The 19,612-nt window shown below is 35.1% G+C and overlaps 1 protein-coding gene, 5 non-coding genes and 1 pseudogene across 9 annotated transcripts; 2 read left to right on the top strand and 5 right to left on the bottom strand.

Annotated features, from left to right (window-relative positions):
* Positions 1–1,227: 1,227 nt before the first annotated feature.
* On the bottom strand, positions 1,228–1,284 carry F15A8.18. Its single transcript, NR_070877.1, has one exon. It is a non-coding gene; the product is annotated as an Unclassified non-coding RNA F15A8.18 (non-coding RNA).
* A 563-nt stretch (positions 1,285–1,847) lies between these two features.
* On the bottom strand, positions 1,848–2,468 carry F15A8.3 (annotated as a pseudogene). Its single transcript has one exon. A coding segment is annotated over exon 1 (621 nt).
* Positions 2,469–7,884: 5,416 nt separating this feature from the next.
* Positions 7,885–7,963, bottom strand: F15A8.8. Its single transcript, NR_070876.1, has one exon. It is a non-coding gene; the product is annotated as an Unclassified non-coding RNA F15A8.8 (non-coding RNA).
* Positions 7,964–11,241: 3,278 nt separating this feature from the next.
* F15A8.9 lies at positions 11,242–11,386 on the bottom strand. Its single transcript, NR_070875.1, has one exon. It is a non-coding gene; the product is annotated as an Unclassified non-coding RNA F15A8.9 (non-coding RNA).
* F15A8.10 lies at positions 11,242–11,450 on the top strand. Its single transcript, NR_070874.1, has one exon. It is a non-coding gene; the product is annotated as an Unclassified non-coding RNA F15A8.10 (non-coding RNA).
* Positions 11,451–11,997: 547 nt separating this feature from the next.
* On the top strand, positions 11,998–19,548 carry dop-1 (Dopamine receptor 1; the record flags this gene model as incomplete). 3 transcript variants are annotated; one of them, NM_001383561.1, is made up of 10 exons in its annotated part: positions 11,998–12,689; positions 14,772–14,952; positions 16,333–16,505; positions 16,554–16,667; positions 16,718–16,931; positions 17,397–17,570; positions 18,393–18,520; positions 18,568–18,679; positions 18,922–19,067; positions 19,111–19,542. In NM_001383561.1, 9 exons carry the CDS (start codon positions 14,779–14,781, stop codon positions 19,256–19,258), a joined length of 1,383 nt encoding a protein of 460 aa, NP_001370620.1. In that variant the 3' UTR covers positions 19,259–19,542. The 3 variants fall into 3 exon arrangements, with proteins under 3 accessions (NP_001370620.1, NP_001024578.1, NP_001024579.1); NM_001029407.4 differs by lacking the exon at positions 17,397–17,570 and having other exon boundaries at positions 12,608–12,689; positions 19,111–19,548; NM_001029408.5 differs by lacking the exons at positions 11,998–12,689; positions 17,397–17,570 and having other exon boundaries at positions 14,779–14,952; positions 19,120–19,512.
* On the bottom strand, positions 12,961–13,091 carry F15A8.13. The gene has a single exon (NR_070873.1). It is a non-coding gene; the product is annotated as an Unclassified non-coding RNA F15A8.13 (non-coding RNA).
* Positions 19,549–19,612: the final 64 nt, after the last annotated feature.

Genomic DNA, 19,612 nt, shown 5'->3' with positions numbered 1-19,612 from the left:
TTATCAGCACTTTTTCTGAGCTCTTAAATCCATTTCCAAATAAACCAGAACATCAAACATCTACTAATAATGTCTTGTTTTTAAAAAAGAAATGTTTGATTCAAAAAATGAAAAACTTTCTGAGAATGACCATCCGAATGAGCTTTTGTGTGGCTTCTTTTCGAATTTTGAAAAATTTTTCACTTGCGAGAGCTATATCAGTTTATATCGATCCTTCCATTACTTTAGAGTTTAATTTTTGTGATTTTTATCGTTAGACGAAACGAAAATTCTTTCCCAAAAATTCTTCATGTACAATTTTGATCAACATTATTCCAGAAGAAATGAATGCAGCTGACATCCGGCGGGCCCGTTTCGGACTAGCAGGTTCACTCAATAAAAACGGAGTGTTTCTTGAAACAAAGTTTAGTAAACCTACGAATTTATATGTAATTTATACAAAGAAATTTCTGAAAACTCAACAAACTTCCAGAAAGTTTGAGAAAACTTGTAAACTGTCCTAAAAATTTCAACTTTTTTCCTAGAAAATCCGAGACACTGCTGGATAGGTCGAAAAAGCTCTAGAAAATTCTGGGAATTTTGTGAGATTTCCAGACAATTTTTGGGAAATTCCAAAAATACCTTTTTCGTACATATAAGATGTTAACTACCGTTGTCTAAAATAAGTAACTTTAATCTATTTACCTACCACTTTCGTATTCCCTTTTCAATAAAATTTTATTTTTTGTAATAAATCAGAAATTATTTTGTTTTAGACGCAATAAAATAAGAAAATATATTTAGAACTTTTTTTGAAATACCATTAACTTTTCCATAGACTCCCCATGCACATTTTTTGCCGGTTTATCGCTGTTTGTTTTTTGGTGCTGCAATTGTTACATGCAAAAAGTTTCCAAGAAATGGTTCACCCAAACACGACTCACAAAATGCACATTTCCACCATTCCAATTCTTTCGGAGCACACACACTAAGATAACAAAATTTCCATAAATCATTTGCATATATAAAATTTTGAATAGCTCCACCATCAATGGTTTTTATCGCGGATTCTGTGTTTTCCTTGTTTCTCCAATGTGAACTTCAAATGTTCCTGCTCACAAAAGAGCTGAAAATCTGAAAATGGGAAAAATGAAGATTTATATTTGAGCCGTGCAGGATTAATTGTGTTGAGCATCTTGTTGTCTTGTCCGCCGCTGAGCTGAGAGTTTATTTCGTTTTGCCCACTTTGTGACGATAAAAATAGATTAATGGCAACATAGGTGCACGGAACATGTGTCGACTGACCTGCTCAATCTCGATTGTGTTTCGAGTTTTTTGACGTGCTAGCGACGATTAGTTCTCTGAATCGACAATTTATCAATCAGACCCGATGTATGTTATTCTTGTTTTATATTACTGATTGAAAGTTTGCTGTCTGAAAATGTGTTTTAGGTGTTTGATTAGGCCTGAAAGCTCAGTGAACAGCTAATAATAATAATGATTTCTTATGAATTACATTGTTTTCATCAATCTCAGTAATAAGGTTTTTCTATAAATTTTTCCAAGAAGTTAAAATACCTAGGTTCCATTTTATTCTTGCATATTTAACCTCGCAGGCCGTATTTTAATTAGCTTAATCAGATTTTTTTGCCAATTTAGGATGTGTAGCTAAAAATTGCTAGCAGGGCTTGTAACTCGGCAATTCACAGTTTTTATTTACAGTCAACTGCAAATTAAATTGGGACTTAACTATGGCGAAACGTTTGATTTTATGTAGGCGACATAACGCCTGCCTGCCTGACTTTCAGGCGACCTAATTTCCACCCAACTATCTGCTAAAACAAATGTGAATATTATTAGGTTGTCCCGGAAGTCTTTGTAACTTTTTCAATAGTTTATTTCTCGAAGCAAGAAAAACCGCAGGGTAAATTTTATTTGCTATCATTATCAACAATATACTGCCGACGTGTGGGTAACTTATGAATGCCCTACTTATAGAACCCTTCCAGGCGCAAGAGGAAATAATGCTTGAGTGCCAATTCGACATTTCCATGGGTATTGAAGGTTCTTTCCCAGAGGTCACGAGTCAAATCTGAAAACGACCAGTATTCAGATGGGGTAATGTCTGGGGAATACGGTGGGTGAATGAGAACCATTCATCCATAGCTGGTCTGTTCTTACTATACTTGTTTGGAGACATTGGGACTAGCGTTGTTTTGCTGAAAATAGAGTTGCTTGTCCTTCAGGGGTGACAACTCACGGGTGGTTTAAAAGGATTCGTTTCCACGGCTTTCTTCAACTCATCCAAATCCAATTCATGGGGTCTCATGGTTCTCGAGAGAAAAGTCGTCCTTCTCGAAGCGTTGGAACCAATTGCGTATGATATTATAGTAAAGGACATGTGTATGATAAACATTCTCAAGGAGACCCTCCAAATCCTTCATCGTGGTTTGAGAGAGAAGGGCGTACATCAAACCTTGTTGGATGTGAATGACACTAGTTACATACATCGGTGGCTAACTAAACTCAGACCAGAGGGAAGGGAATGGCGTGTATTTTTTAAATGAAGTTCCTTTACTCGTTGTTATACCCTAGCAATGAGGGAACACCAAAGTGCAACTGCGGCGAGCTGTGGAAAAGCAAACTCAGTTACAAAGACTTCCGGGACAACCTAATAATTAATTTTTTATTATATAAATAAATAACTGAAAATTCCAAGTTTGTGAATTCACGCCAAAATGCAAAAAAGAGGAGTGAGGCAGATATAGGCAGGCGTCTTATATTTCAATAGGATTTCCATTGCTATAGCTCAACAACCTTTATATTCAGTTTTTTGTTGTTATTGCACTTTTGATCGGCATTTATGGTGTCATAACTATATCAAGCGATCAATTAATTCTAAAAATAAAACAGCGAAAATAGCTCATTTCGAATGCTCATTAAAGTTTGCCACGACCCTTAATCAAAGAAACTTCGATTTTCGCTGCTATTTCCGTCTTTGTGAATTCAAACTTCATCCCGGCATAGTTTTAATTTCTATTTTCCAATTTCCAATTACACTAGCCTATTTTCACTTTTTCACGTTCTATTTATTTCTAATACCATTTTTCCCAATCTCATCCGGAAACGGAAATGCGTTTTCATTTTTTCTCCGTAACAATTGTGTCCAGAGCTGTTAATCCGTTAAAAAATGTGAATCGTACATCTCATCGCTCAACTCAGCCGTGTTTTCTTGTCTCCCCTTTTTGTGTCCTCTGCATTGCCTAATCCGCCTATTCCAAATTCTTATCGGGCTCATTTTTCTTCCTTAGGCAATATTATGCACTCGTACCACGTTAGAGAGTTCACAAACAGCGATGTGTTTTTATTTTCGGACATATCCGCGACAAGTGATGTCTTCAACATTATTAAAATTTTTTCGTTGCCTGAAGCAAAACACCGCTCTTGCTCACTCTCTTAAAAAAAACAACAGGCTTTAATCTAAGAACTCTTCCTTTCTGAAAATGAAGTAAACTGGCTTCCAACTTCCCGTTTTTGTCTTAAAATGTTCTATTGAGCCATGTTATTGTAGAAAAATGTTGCGAACATTTTCCTTAACAACGAAAAATACAGAACAAGTTGCAGGACGCAACCCAAGATGTCGGATTACTGTCATAATATTTTACTGGGAATGGCTACTTTATCACTTCAATATAATTGTACATGCCAACTTTTAGGCAGTTTATTCCAAGAATCAAAAAATAAAAATAAAAATCTCAGAGCAAAAGAGGCCCTACAAAAAATAAGCACTGTGATCGAAAAACTGTTTTGAACTAATCTTTTTTAAAATTTTTCTCTAATTACGCAGTTTAAAAAATTGCTTTGAAAATTACTTTCCGTAACATTTCGGAAATTTTTATGAAATTGTTTTTTTCCAAAATGTTTACAAAAATTGTTTGCGTACCCCTAGACCAACAGTAAAATTAACTTCTTCCAGTGTCTAGTTTTCTTGTGGCTCCCTTTGAAAGTTGAGCACACCCAAAAACCTACTTCCTTCATATCGAAAAGCCGACAAGTGAATGTCGCACTGGATAAAAATAACATGAGACATATCTATTTTGAGAGCATTTTCTCTCTCTCAGTCGTTACGCAACTCGTTTATCGGTTCGATCTTCCTACTTGCCTATAACAAAAGGGGGTCACTTTGTTAAAGTTAGTTGCAAACCCTGTTAGGACAAAGAAGCTATTTGCGAACTCTGAGCTCCTAAAATCCACTTTCCTCTAATCCACACTTTCCCAATTTCTAAAACCAAGAGTTTCCTTTTCCATTTTCCACTTTAAAATGTTTTTTTGATGAGTTGAGTGCAGTTTTTTAGTGAGCAAAATAGATCCAAAAATAGTTACAAAAACTTGGGAATTTGATATTTTTCAGCCAACTTTTAAAATAATTTTTCCAAAAAATAATTATGTATTGTAAACTTTTCTTTTTTTTTGTGTCTCTAACTTCATGTTATAGCAGTTATACCGTCTTTGATTATCGACTATATTTTTTTACGAAAATCGATAATGATCAGCGAGTACATAGTTATAAAATGTTCTCATCATATATTTCAAAAATAAATACAAAAAGTTGTTTGAATGAGTACCTATTGAAACATTTTAAATAAAGGCTTCTGCAAAAAAAGTTTGAATTTTAAAAAATTACTGTTAAAAAGTGAATTACTCCTTTAATACCAAACTTTTAAAAGTCGGTCAAAAACGTTTTTCTACGAGTTTTATATTTTAATTACGTTTCATTATTATGTAGCACTGCTCGAATTTTCTCAAAAAGTGAACAACTTTTGTAAATTTTAAAATTTATCAAAAGTTTGAATATTTTGAAAAATATAAAACCTTTGAAAATGTTGAATTATGATCTTCGATTATTTTCATTTGGTTCCTACGAAAAATGATATACATTGGAGCAATGAAATTTTGTTCGGGCTCGTCGAAGTAATAACCCGGAATTCTAGTAACTCATTTCTTTTAATTAAGTTTATCACTTTTTCACATCCTCCCTCTCTTCTCTTCCTTTTATTTGTCTTTCATAATTTCTGTCACAGTGGCCCCATGTATTAGACATGCTTCTCCTCGACTCATATCTTCCTGTTTTTGTGTTCTTTTATTATCGACTCACAATTTGCTTACTGTGACGTGTGAACACTCCGGAAGACGGTGACGTGTGATACAAGCCATGAATCTATCCTATTCTCTAACTCCTTTTTTCCCTTTCCTCATGGCCACTCAGATGAGTAAAGAAGGAGTGCGAAGAAGACTTTGATCTTGTGCTTCTTTTAATATACATTCTCTAGTGCCTCACAAGTTCATTTTTTCTTTTTGTGCTAGTACTACATATGTCCTACGTTTATAGACTTTAATAATGTTTTGATATAGTCAAAAATTACACTTCTTAATAATATCTTAATAAACCAAAAAATGTTCGTCAACAAAAGTTGTGAGCCCCAGTAGGGTATTTATTAAAATATATTAGTGATAGTTTTGAATAGTTATATGTAAAGCAATTTATTAAAAAATCAATTTTTGAAAATGTTTGGTAAATTGTCAATATTTTGGAAAGGCTGGTCTTTTTGAATTTTTATAGGAATGACATGTTTGAAGCCGGACAATATTTAGATACAAACATCTAGAACACTATCAAAATCCGAAGTATATCTTTTTAAAAAACTTTTTTTTTTTTCTCTGGTTGACTTACAAAATTGAAAAATCACTTTTTCACTGTAAGTTTTCCACCAAATTACCGTTTCATTTTTTTTTGAAAGATACTTAACTATGTAGCATTATTTTATAGCATGAAAACTCTTCTTTAAATTATTCAAATAACTTGGATTTTGAAAATTTTCAGTTGAGGTTGTGGTAAATTTACAAATTTTAAATAATTTTTCTAAACGTTTTTATGATTTTTTGCACCACACGTATGATTTGGAAGCCATTTTTGTACTGGTGCACTAACAAATCTTTTTTGTTTTTAACTTTCAGTACACCTGGAGCAAATTTCATGATTTCCTGACTCTTACATTTTTTTAATTTTTAAAAATTTCAATATTTATTTTAAACGTTTTGTTTTAAAAATAAGATTTTCCTATTTGGTCTTCTGATTTCTAATTTTCAATTAGTCACAGAAAATGATTCATAATCAAAAACAAAACCTGATGACCAACATATCGCATCCAAAAGCATTTTTAAATCCTAAGGGATCTTAGAACAAATGGAAATAGTGTTAATGATTGAATGTGTTTTTGTTTCAATGTTGTGGCTGTTCTAGCGGACAAATTTAATTTGTATATGTCTGATTCACCAAGCCTTGTTCTGATAAATTGGCTGCGAATTTTGTTTTTATTCTCGAGTAATTCACAAGTTGCTCAAGCTCTTTGTTGGGATATTCTATTATTATAATTGTTGTGGTGGGTGGAACAGTAATTGAATAACCATAATCTCTTAAGCCATGTTATTTGAAAAGACTTCGAGAAAATAGAATGGGTGATTATGTGACTCGATACTCGATAGAACTCGAGTTCTTATGTTCTACTGAAGGTGTCAGGTTTGAAGTGCCTAAAAATCAGTAAAAATTGACAATTAATCAAAGAAACTATAGAAGAACAAAAAAGTGCTGCAGCAACCTTATAAACCTTATAAACCTTAACCTTATAAAACCTTATAAAATAATGAAATCCTAGAGATTTGAATATTTTTGAGAATGTTTTCAATTTTTGACGTTTCAGTGATTTTTCTGTAAAACAGTGAGTAATACGTTTTGGGACATTGCCATATTTTTTGAGGGTTATAATTTGAAATAACTTGACAAAATACTGTATTACTTTACCAACGTATCCGTGCCAAAATCTACTAACACTTTTTGAACTCAGTGATAGAAAATATGACAGCATCAACAAAGTGCCAATTAATATGGTGAATTGACCCAAATTAACCTGCATAGCTATAAAAACTGTATGTTTATGTTTTCATCGTGAAAGTTCTACTCTATATGTATTTTTTTTTCTAAATTTTGCCATCTTTAAGCAAAAATTCTTAGTTTTGGTTTGTTTCTCATTCCATCATCTGTGTAGAAAATACAAAAAAAAAACATTGAGTGCTCCAAGTTTGGTTCGTCTATCTCTTTCGCTCTCTTTCACTTGTCTGTTACCCAGAAATTGTTGCCTCATGCGCTCTTTTTTCTATGTCTTTTCTGTGTCCAATTCCACATTTTTGGCACAAATCCAAAAAATTAGTCTCCAGGGGCACGCAGTGCCTCATTTTATCCACCCGCTACCCTAAAATAACATCTAGCTGGAAAGTGTGTGAGTATGTGTCTACTGTTTTTTTTCTTCACTCACCAAAATTTCCGGAAAATTCAGCGAAAGTTGTGTGTTCTGAGAAAAAATGTTTTAGAATTTTGTTTCGATTTGCAATAACACACATAATCATCAACAAAAAAAATTAATATACCAGTTTAAAATTTTTCTTCTATTGTATATTTCTCTGAGAGTTTTGAAAATCAAATTAAAAAAAAAATTTTCATTGTGATAATTAGATATTAGATTATTAAAAATGTATTCGGGCCAAAAATATAGAGACGATCTTCAATTGATTATTGAGCTTCACGAGTGTAATCTGCCTTTGTCAGACCAATTCAAGACTATTATTCACTGGCTTTATGAAATTACCAAATATTTTTTATTGTTCGATTGTTTTTTTTTCTTTTTCCTTCTTCTCATTTTCCCAACAGCTTGTCTTACATCAATTGTTCAACAACTATAGCTCACCGATCCGATCTTGTCAAAAAATTTGTGTTGGTGGTTCCAAATACATATATATATATATATATATCCCATTTTCTTCTAGCCAATTCAGGTTCCGCCTCGCCCCGCATATGTTGCTTTTCCATCAGTTTTTGATTGAAAATTTTTGATGAAGTGGTCATGAATAAAATAGAAATCACTCTCGTTCGTGCTGAACCCCACAAGATTGATGCTTTTTTGGAGTGACAAGAAATGTCGAAAGTCTAACTCATAGTCTTATCTTTTTAGTCAGCTTTTATTCGAAATTGGAACATTTTTGTGCTAAAAAGTTTGAGTCATGCATAGCCTTAAGTAAAGTCCAAAATGAACAAAATTGTGAAAAAAAACATACGTCAGCATTATTTAGGAAAACCTAGTCAACTGAAAAAGCGACTACTACTGCTGCTGGTCAGTCAATTTAATTCCAATGAATTCAAAAAAATAAACATGAAAAGCGAGGGGGCGAGTGGCAAAATATCTTGCATCAGTATCTAGGAGGGTCCGCTCTCTAATTAATTTCCATTCAACCTTCTTCTATAGTACCCATGGAAAACATGTGTGGTTCCTGTCTATCTCAATGAATCATGTTTGAATTTAATATGCATCATGTTTTGATTCTGACAAAAAGGGGCTAATCTAACATGAACACCAACTTTGATTGTTTTTTTTCTTGCAGACAATTGGTTTTTTTTTGTGTTATATTCAAAATAAAAACAAAACAAATGTTCAGATTTCATATTTAGTGAGATATTTGGAATATTTTTGCCTCAGTTGTATTTAAAAACTGTTCACATTTATGGGGTACAGCTTCATGTAAATTATTCCAAAATTCTGAAGGTCTGAATGTTTTTCTGCTATTCAAAACATACCAAAAACTATTCAAAAAATAATACAGTCAACCAAAAACAATGATAATTTTGAAAAACTTCCCAACTCAAAATAGGTAAATGTTACCACAATCGTGCATGCATTTTTTGTTGTTAACGTAAATTTATCAACTTGACGCTTACAAATTTCGTGACTTAAGGAGTGAAAAAAAGAAGTAGCAAGCTGGTTGTGAGGTGCAATACCGGCGGCGGTCGCCTGAAGGCCCTGCAAGCAGGCTATTTGGTGCACTACTTTTGAGCACAATAGAAATGATTTTAACTATTTTTTTTTAAATACGCGAAACTCCTAATGATTGTATTTTTGTCAGAAAAAAAAATTTAACCACGTGATCGTTCTATTGTTGATACATGGTATTTTATGACGCGTAATATTTTGTAAATCCTGTACTGTACAGGACAACTAGTAAAGTAGCTTTTTCATTCCAATTTCCCGAGTTTGTACACACTTTAAGTCATGTTTAATGTGAATAGGCTTGTTATTTTGTTGTCCAATTCACTCAATAGTCTGGAAGTCTCTAGTTTCTATCTCTAATTTGTCATGCATCTGATTAAATTATGTTGTATGCGTTTATTTTGGAAGGAGGAACATGCATAGTTAATAACAAAAAATTCTCATGTCTGTCTTTTCATATTTTTTCCATGTTTTAGCCAATTCAATAAGCATTTATTAATAATGGTCCAACAAAAATGCTATGGATACCGTGAGAATTGGATTCGTGTGCCCCCTCATTTTATTCTTTTAGAAGCATGTGTCAAATTTCTCGAACCCAATTTGAACTTCCCAAACGTTTTCAAAGAAAAATGTTGAAAGCCATAACTTGAATATGAAAAACTCAACAATATTCGTCTCAAAAACTTTTGTCAAATGGCGGAAGCAAAGCGGCGCCGATGCTTTTTGATGATGTTATGTGTGTGTTGTTATATGAGTGTTGATACTCGAGTTCTTTCAGGCTCTGGGGACCAATTCGGCAGGCTGCCTAGTTTCTTTTTTAGTGGGCCATTCGCCCGTTTTTAGTGTTTCTATGAAAAAGCCAATCGTTCTCAATTGAGCTCCGTTTTTATCCAACAAGGAAGCAATAGGGGGACCATTTGGTGTGTGTTTGCATCTGCAATGAGATACAAAAAGACATCAATCACGCCTTTCGTTTTTGTCACAGGGTAATTATTGTCTCAAGTTGGTATGAGAACTGCTAGGGCTACTGTCATTTTTTTTTGAGTTTAAAGTGTTAAACGGCGTTTAGAAGAACCTTCAGACCTTTTCACTCCTCGAAAAAAAGAACTTGATTCCCTGTTTTGGCGGCTTCTAGAATAGAGCAAACGGAATAAATTTTTCCTTCGTCTCGTGACAATTCTAAATATCTTAAAAGCTCAATTCCCTCGATGTCGTTGTTTTCTTTTTTACTGAAAAGAAAAAAGAAAACTTGTTCGCAAATTTATCAACTTTTCAGCTCCCCGTCTCCCTTTTCAATGTTTTGTTTTTGATTCATCCATCAATTTGCTTGACACCCATTTCATGCATCCCGCCCGATATGATAACTTCTATCCATATTTTCTCATTTCCTCCCTCCCATTCAAAGTGTTCACTGGGGAAAAAAAAACAAAAGTTGCGGCGGTTTGTCGTCACCTTCCTAGCTTAGATCTTCATTTTTCAAGGGAAATTGTTTGGGCGGTGTGCTAGATGGTTCGCGGTTTTTGCCGATTATGCAATAGTCATTGTTTTTTCCTAATTTCAAATCTCATTCAAACTCATTACAAAATTCAAAAATATATTTGGTACTTGTGTATTGTGTCCCTTATTATTCAAAACAATTCTCCACTTTAAAATTAAACGTTGTATGTATATTTTTTTAGGCTTACAACAAATACATCTGTTGTTTTCTTGATTGAAAATTGTCCTTGACGTATTTATTTTTCCAACAAAACAATATAACACATATAACACAATCCAATTATGCAATCCAGTCCAATCCAGGACGTACAATTTCTAAAATACTCAAAATCAGAATGATGCCAGATATTATGATCCGACATCTACCGGGCTCCGCGCAGCATTAACATATTGTGTGACAGGTCTACGCCTCTGCGAGGTAAACATATTCCGGCGCGAAACCCGAAAGATGTCGGGCTGTGATTCCAATTACACTCTCTCCAAAATATTGAGGAGATCTTGGAAAGTGTCCCTGACAGTTGGCATTTGTGAAATATGTGCATAAAATCACCACAGTCCAATATTTTTTGTGTAATATAATACAGTTTCTTTTGCGATACACAAATCATAGACATGGTTTTTGAGTTTTTCATTATTATATGTACAACCTTTTCTAATGATCCGTAACTATTCAACCTTTGAATCGGTAGCCGAGAGGAAGTAAGATCAGGTTTCAAGCTCGTCATAATTGCAAAAATCCGGTGGGAGATGTCTAAAAATGGCTACAAAGAGTAAGTGTGTGTGTGTCTGCATATCGTCAGTTTCTTCCATCGCTTCGTCAATGTCAATGCCTTGTCTTTTTTTTTCCTTTTTCTTGTTCGAATTGGCCCTTTTCCTGGGCACAGCCGCCGCGAAATGTTTCTCGAGCTCCTCGATTGTATCTATTCTATTACCTTTTTTGTGGTCAAGCACTTTGTGAACACGAAATAGGATGGGCGACCTAGGATGGGAGTGAGAGAGAAGAAGAAGGATGGTCCCATCGACCCTGTGTGTGGGGGGGGGGGGGCTCCGACATGAAACAAACTTCGTCATTTTTCGATTGCTTTTGTCCGAATTGAATTCCTTCTTCTCTGAGTTTAGTTTCTGTATGTGTGCGTTCCGCAAATTGTTCTAGCCTTTCAGCCACCCTTGACAGTTGTTGGTAATGTGAGAAACATAAAAGAAAAACGATATCATGAAGTTTCAAGTAATAAACAGCAAAGCTGAACTTATCCTCTCTCGTAAATTCCCCCCGTCACGAAATCTTATCCCCTGCGACCTTTCATAACCTCTGTTATTGCTCCGTTTTCTCGGCGGCTTGTGTTCATTTGATTGCTCCATAGCCTAGTGGGTGCGTTTTTAAGAAATGACAGATTTTTGATATTTCGCATCACACAACCACCAATTTTCAAAGTTTGCGCAACATCATGAGCACGCGATTCTTTATTAGAAACTTACTGGATTAGAAATTAGAAAGAGAAAACTAATGAAGTTTTTTAACCGATCATCATGAAGTTTTGTTATTTTTAGGTGCATGAGTGTTGTGAAACGTTTATCGTTCTTCAATTTTTGCGAAATGTTTTCAATCGACTAAAATAATTGAAAGTTTCTGAGGTAATCTTGCACCACTTGCAATGTGCGCATAACGCCTCACAATGAATCCGTCGCAATCAAGGGTAGAGCACAAAACTCACGTTCGGACAGTTTACGAGCCAAGGTATGCGCATTGTGCCCAATTTTGTGGGCAATGTGTGCGTCATGAGTCGTTAATGTCAATGCTGCCAGGCTTCTGTTGGACACATTTCAAACTAACTGTAAAAATTTCGCGGATGTTCAAATTCTTTTGCAAAACTGCATAAAAGGTTCGTGGGTAAGTATTAGTGGTGTACTACTGTTATCAAGTCACACCTCACCCCACTCAGCCGGCGACAGGTAAATTGGTTATATCGCTAGTCCTGGTATGACTCAAACTCGGACTTGTACCCAATTTCCCCATAAACCCGATAAATCTCATGTCCGCTGGAGGCTTCGGTTTACCCTCGAACCAAAAGGACAACCTTTACATGTTTAAGTTTGTAAACCAATGTTCTATAATTTCGTTTACACTAAGGGTTGTCGCCATTTCCATCCCATATATCTTCTATCATATTCTCCTTCCTGCAAACGTATTTTTCATTAACCCTTTTTGTTGGAATATGTTTTTATTCATTTCCAGCTGTGTCATTAAAATTTTCAATTGAAGGCATCGTGAGTAACACAACGAAAACAATTATACAAGGAGAAGAAGAAGCAGATACTTTGCAAGTGAAACCAAGAATCGAGGTGTGTTGACAATTGGAAGATTCTATCTCTAGTATGTTCTTGTACGATGTCAAAAGGTTTTCAAATTCAGTTCAATAGACCCATTCTAATTGCTTCACATTTTCAAACACTTAACATTTCGATGTCGTTGCCAATTTTTTTTGGCACAAAAGTTCAAAAAGCTATTAAATATGAATAGCAACAGAGGCCAGAGGCTTCGCTTTTCATCCAAGCAGTCCACCAATTTTATTGTATTGGTCATTCACCTCCGAAATGCAACTTTTTTGCGTTGCGTTTTTTTCTCATCCAATTCTTCATACGTACGACAACTACGTGTTTTTTGTGGCTGCCCTCGCTGTTTCCTCTACTTTTACTCTGAGCCCTCCATGTCCTCTTCTTCATTCAACATCTTATAGATGCGCTTCTTGAAAGAAGTCGACGAGTGGCTCCGCCCTCAGTTCGTGCCGTCATTTAGTTGTATTTTCGCGCATCGCTATTCCATACACTCGATGCTAATTTTTCTACTATCAATGTGATCTACGAATATAGGAGTAATGTGTTAATGCCTACTTTACAGTTCCATAGGTTGTAAAACAAGTTTCATAGTCTTCTCAAAAACAGAAATCTTGACCTTTCTCCATCCTTTTCTTTGATTTTTGCTCGTCGGTTCACGATCTCATTTTTATGTAAAACTTGAAAATCTCCTTCTTTTTCGTATAGTCGTTAAAGGTGCTTATGACCTAATTTTAGGTGTCTGCTTCTTAGAAACAATGGCTTGTTGGTGATCAGCTCTATTTCATTTTTTTCAAATTTTTTCCTCCCCGAAAAAGAAAATGGAAATGTCAGTTGTCGTTTCCATATAGGAGAACCATAATATTTTGATACGGCTATATTCTAGAGCTCCTCTATATTGTCTCCCCGTTCCCTTCAGACTGAATCGCTAGTCAGATTAGATTCCACTGAAAGCGATGTTCCGTTCTGATGCATAGATTAAGAGTCGGGCTGCATTGCTGCTTACGAATGTTAATTGACCTTAGAAAAACGCTTTCTGCAGTTTTCCCCCTTTTTACTTGTTTCCTTGTTTTTGTTTCTTCATTGGCTTCCGTGTTAATGTTAAAGTTTTATAAGAATCTCTATAAAATCATCCTGAGAACACTTATCCCGCATGCTTATGAGAACTCATATTTACTCTGAGAATTCAATTTAGTAACTGAAATATGTAACATTTTATTCTGAACCGCTGAAAACGAGACATTCAATTCTCGACGGTGTTCCGAAAACTGAGGAAATGAAGGGTCATGTGAATCAGTAATTGCTAGTTATTATTCAAACGAGGCTCATATGAATACTTATTAGATATGACTACTCACTCATAAAATGAGATCGAGTTCCCGAAAGACAAATGACTCTCCGGCGGCGACTCGAAAACTGTTTATCAAAAGGCCTTTTTGACGTCAACCAACTACTAGCGGTATTGACAAGTCACAGGAGGGAAGACGTGAAATTGTAGAGGAAGAAATCTGAGAGAAAAGAAAGAAAGAAGTCAATTACTCTTGAATCCGCTTGATACTCGAACATAACCAGTGTTCTGAAGTATCACGTATTCTTGCTGATTTGGAGTTTGTTTTCTTAGAGTACTGGTTTAAAAAAATCAAAATGTATCATGATGATGGAATGCTACTGTAAAGTAGTGTTAAAAAAATAATTTTTTTTCAATAATATCAATTCCACCTTTTAGAAGTTTTCCGGCAAACTTTAAAGGCTTTTCTTGGTTTGAGACATTTCACAAATGATGGCTCAATGCGCACTTAGAAATTTCTTACAAAATTGAACAGATCGTAAAAAAATTATACAAGGTTCATAAGTCTCCTCTAACAGCTCATATCTCTTTTAAAAAAAAGTTCAACCGAAAAATTACGAGCAAAATATTTTTTAAACAATTGAAAACAACCAAGAGATATAACACGTTGATTTTATCATCTTTGGCTTTTTTCACCCATCCTCTAATAATTGTTTTGTTTCTTTGAGACGAGATAAACTTTTTTTACGTTTATCCTGCATCTATACTTTTAAAAAACAATCCTCACAATGTTTTTTTTCCAGAAATTCGATGAACGATTTGCAATGGCCATTGCTCGGATTATTCTCCGTCTTGATTATTTTGGCTCTGTTCGGTAACCTACTTGTTTGTGCCGCCATATTATGGGACCGATCGTTACGAAAACAACCGGAAAACCTTTTCCTTGTTTCTTTGGCCGTGTCTGACTTATTGGTTTCAGTGTTGGTGAGTTTATGGTATATATAAGGATATAATGGGGTTATTCAAGTGATGTTGCAAGATGTTTTTAAATACATTTATGACGTCAAAACTGTATTAAAATACATGTTTTTATGTATTTTAATACAGTTGTGACGTAATTTTTCTACACTTTTTAATTTCCCGACACTACTCGAATAACCCCATAAGCTTTGAAGATGGAAATGTTTCTAGCGGTAAAGTCATAGAGACTTCCGAGTCTTCATACTTATTCATGCATATACTTTCTTCGTTCGCATTCATACATGTTCTCTGCCTTACGGGGTGTTGAGGAAATAACTGCCGGATAAATATTTCGGGGTTTTTCGGCTCTCTCTCTGCCGTAGAAATACAAGGAGGACTCGCGAAAAGATGCCTTAAATCTAATTTGAGAGTATTGTTGCTGGGGAGGGAGATTGCTTCGGAAAAGAAATGGCTCACATTGTGCTGACATTCACACGGACCGTAGATACTTAGTTAGTACTCCTATTTCGGTGATAAAGGAAATTGACTCTAACAAAATAATAATGTACCGCCAACTGTTTTGACATAAATAATTTTTCTAGTACTCTCTACTTTCATTGTTAACCTAATAAAAAACATTTTCATTTCGAGATATACTTGAAGTTTGGCTTATTATAAAGTTAATATTTGTAGCAAGTAAAATGAAAAAAAGGAAAAATCAGATTAAACAAATTTAAACTTATAGGTGTATTTATATGGGAGTTGAATGCAAACTTAACGATTCTGGGAATCTCAAAGTACGTAATAAACAGGGTGCCGAAAAGGTCTCGAAATGTTGGCAATCAACAATTACCGGCAGCCAGAAGTTTCAGCATATGGCAAACTTGACAATTAACGGTTGCCGAAAATTTTTAGGCTAACGTAAGCTAGGAAGCAACTATGGCGATTACTGGATCCCGACAAATTTTAGTTATCCGCAACTTCAGCAATTTCTTAATTTTTTTCGGCAAATTCGGAATTTCCTATATCAATTTCACATTTGTTTTTGTTAACGCATTGCCAACTATTCTAACCTATGGCAACTGACAATATTTCAATAAAAAATGCCAATTTTTGCTTTCTGATCTTCAACTCATTTTTTCCACCCAAACTTTGATCGAAATGTCTAAAAGTCTAGTTCAAATTTAACATCCGGTAGTCTTTTTTATTGCGCAGTAAGCGTAGCGGAAAGAGTCAAATGGGTCGAGTCACACTTTGTGTTGATTAAATTGCACCTAGACCTCTCCTCTTTTTTTGATGAATCTCACTAGACACGCGGGGATACATTGGCTATTCTAAAAATGGAATTCTGGCCGGGATGCTTCCGATTTGGAGTTGGAAAAATAACAGTAAGACGTACTTCAGGTTATGCTATTTGCTGCAGTCAACGATATCTTGGGATACTGGCCGTTCGGACAGTTTTACTGCCAATTCTGGATTAGTTTTGACATCACCACATGCACAGCTAGTATATTGAATCTTTGCGCAATTTCATTGGATAGATATTGGCATATCAGTCGGCCAATGGTGTATATCAGGTCTGAAAATATTTGCTGAGCACCAAACAGACAAAAAAAAAATTTCAGGTACTGCAACCGTCGCCGTATAAATTACGTGATAGTTCTGGTATGGCTGATATCCGCAGGAATTGGTGCGGCTCCATTAGGCTTCGGTTTTGGGTCGAAAGTAACCATCAATAAGTATGGATAACTATATATACTGATAATCCTATCAAAAATTCAAATTTCAGCCTAACAGGTCTACCCGTTTGCGAAATGCGTCTACCGCTTCCGTATGCAATTGGAAGTTCAATGGTGTCTTTCTTTTTACCAGCCATGGTTATGGTTATCCTATATACAAAACTTTATTTGTATGCACGGAAGCATGTGAGAAGTATCAAAACCCAATTGCAACAAGCTACTTCATTTTTGATAATGCAACTTGCCTCAGAGAAAATTCGCGAGGTAATCATTTATTTTCATTTTCTAGATGCTCCAAGCAGAATAGTTTTCCAACAATTTTCAATGTTCGCATTTTATATTTTTCTGCCTGTTAGTTTTATTTTGATTAAAAAAAAGACAAAAAAAAGAAAAAAACAGTGCACTTTCCTATAACACAGTTTTGCAATTTTCTGACAATATTACCTTTTTTGGTTTTGCTTAACCCTAACAATTACCTGCCAGCTTAAATAGTTAGAAAACCGCTTCTCGGGGCCAGTCGATTTTTTGAATTTCTTTAAACATTTATTTTAAACGTTTAGTGTTGGTCGCCTACCGCCTAAACCCGTTTTTGAGTTGATTTTCTCTTCCATTCATACTTTCTGTGAAAAAAAAATCCATTTGACTGATGGTTTTCCCTATTTTTCCGTACCCCCTGTTTTTTCCTCTCCTGCATGCTCGTCCGCATGGCGTATCATCGTGCTTACCCAGGTAACGGCCGCAACTCTGAAGGGTGAAGCTCTCCTGCCTCCCGACTCGCCAGCCACCGAGAGGACTACGATGACCGTCTCAAGGCACTACTCGAGGCGATCAACGACGACGACAACGACTGCTACGCCGCGACGTGGCGACAAAAAAACTAGCTCGCAGAATAAGGTGGAATCAGTGAGTTGTGTAGAAATCCCTTATACATATATCCCCCAAATTCACCTACCTCCCTCGTAACACTTCCTGCAATTTCATGTTCTTCACACTGGCACGGTTTTATTCATATAAACTTGAATATGTTAAACGTAATTCCCTCAACTTTTGAGTTCACTAAAAATAAATAACAAAAACTAATTGAAGGAATTTGAGATTTTTTAAAGGTGGAGTAGCGCCAGTGAGCAATGATTAACAACCACTCCTACAATGCCAAAATGACAAAACATTTTATGGACCCAAACATGCCACAGTGATATGGATTTTATAAAAAGTGTCAAACTGTCAATGAAAATTTTGAAAACATTTGGTCACTTTCGCATCATAGGAGTTGTTTTAAACAATTTTGCCACTGACTCCACCTTACTACACCTTAAAATCCAGAGTGAAATTGAATTTGAATTTGCAGTGATGTGTTCATCTTGGTTAATATTTTGTTGGCCCGTTATCGTTTTAAGTAGTTATTTTAAAGAATTTTCCAAAAACATACAACCTTTTTGATATTGACGTGAACATATTTAGAAAAGTTTTGTAGTAGTGTTTCCAATCTATCCATATATTATCTTTTCTTAGAGAGACTCTGAGAAGACAATTGAAATTTGATATTGCTCGTCAGCTACACTAATCAAGCTATTTGAAGCTTTTTGCTCTTTGGTTTAAAATGCACATTTTGACTTTAGACAATTTTGAGACACTATTTTTTCATTTCTCTGTCAAAGTGTGTATTTTCGCTTCAGCACTTTTAGCCGTCCGTGTTGTGTGTTACGAACAAACTTGCATTTTCAGATACGTACCTCAATTTTTTCCAAGCTCAATTTCTTGTGTCCGACGAGATTCAAAAACCAACGGTCCCCACAAGATCCTCACACGCCGGCAGCTCATAATCGCTCAAACATCAGCGATCAGAAAGCACGGTTAGACAGACCAGAATCGTCTCAAAATCCAAAGCATCATTTTTCAGTCTTACATTGGGTGTTATTATGGGAACCTTCCTTGTGTGCTGGCTTCCGTTCTTCACAGTAAACATTTTGAGAGCTTGGCTCCCCGAAATTTTCAGCTCTAAAACAATTATGGTTCGTCTGGGCTCTTTGTTCTAAAAAAGGACTAACGGTTCTGGATATTTTGAACGTATATCCATCAGACTCAAAATGTGCTGAAATGAACGAATGAGACTTCTGAAAAAAAACAAAAAAAAAAATCTAAAAAGTCTCATTACGAAATTCGTTGATTTAAGAACATTGGACTACTGTTTGTCTAAAAACCGTTAGTCCCCCTTTTAAAATTAAAATGTTTAATTTTCAACTCGAATTTCCAGGCAGTAACCTGGTTAGGATACGCAAACTCTTCTGCCAATCCATTAATCTATAGCATTTTCAATCGTGACTTTAGACGAGCATTCAAGAAGATTATTGTCAGAGTTTTCGGATGCTGTTGGGAAGAGCCTGATCTAAATAAGTCAATGTAAGGAAAAATGTCGTAACACATAAAAAACATGGAAATTTAGCTCGTCAAGATATGCTGCTCCTGACAATATAGAACGACGGCGTTCATGCACACGGTCTTCCGAGTCAGCTCACGACAATAACAACGATGCGAATGCAACTCGCCTGAATCTTCTTTCGAATAATAACGAGGAAACCATTCCGGAATAGACTTTCAAATTTTCCAGTTTTATTGCATGCTTTCTTTATTCAATTACCCTTCAACAACGAAACAAATCTCTTTTTTCTACGAGGTTCCTTTTCCAGTTTGGTCTCATTTTTCATCTGTTTCTGTTTATTTGTGTTTTGCTCTTTTTGTGGTTCATAATTTTTTTAATCGACGGGACTTGAATGATCCGAAATCAATATGTGTCCAATAATGATCTGTTTTCAAATGTTTTGTCTAATTGGTTTTATTTTCTTTTATCGGTAATAAATTTATCTCAAAAATAAAAACAAAAAAAAACAAAAAATGTTATTCAAAGCTCGTCACAAAAGCTAACATAAATTCACAAAAGCTAACGT

This window comes from Caenorhabditis elegans, chromosome X, assembly GCF_000002985.6.
Source record: "Caenorhabditis elegans chromosome X".
In the NCBI taxonomy this organism is placed as follows: Eukaryota; Metazoa; Nematoda; class Chromadorea; order Rhabditida; family Rhabditidae; genus Caenorhabditis; species Caenorhabditis elegans.
The sequence above is the reverse complement of the archived record's forward strand: the minus strand, read 5'-3'. Positions and strand labels throughout refer to the sequence as shown.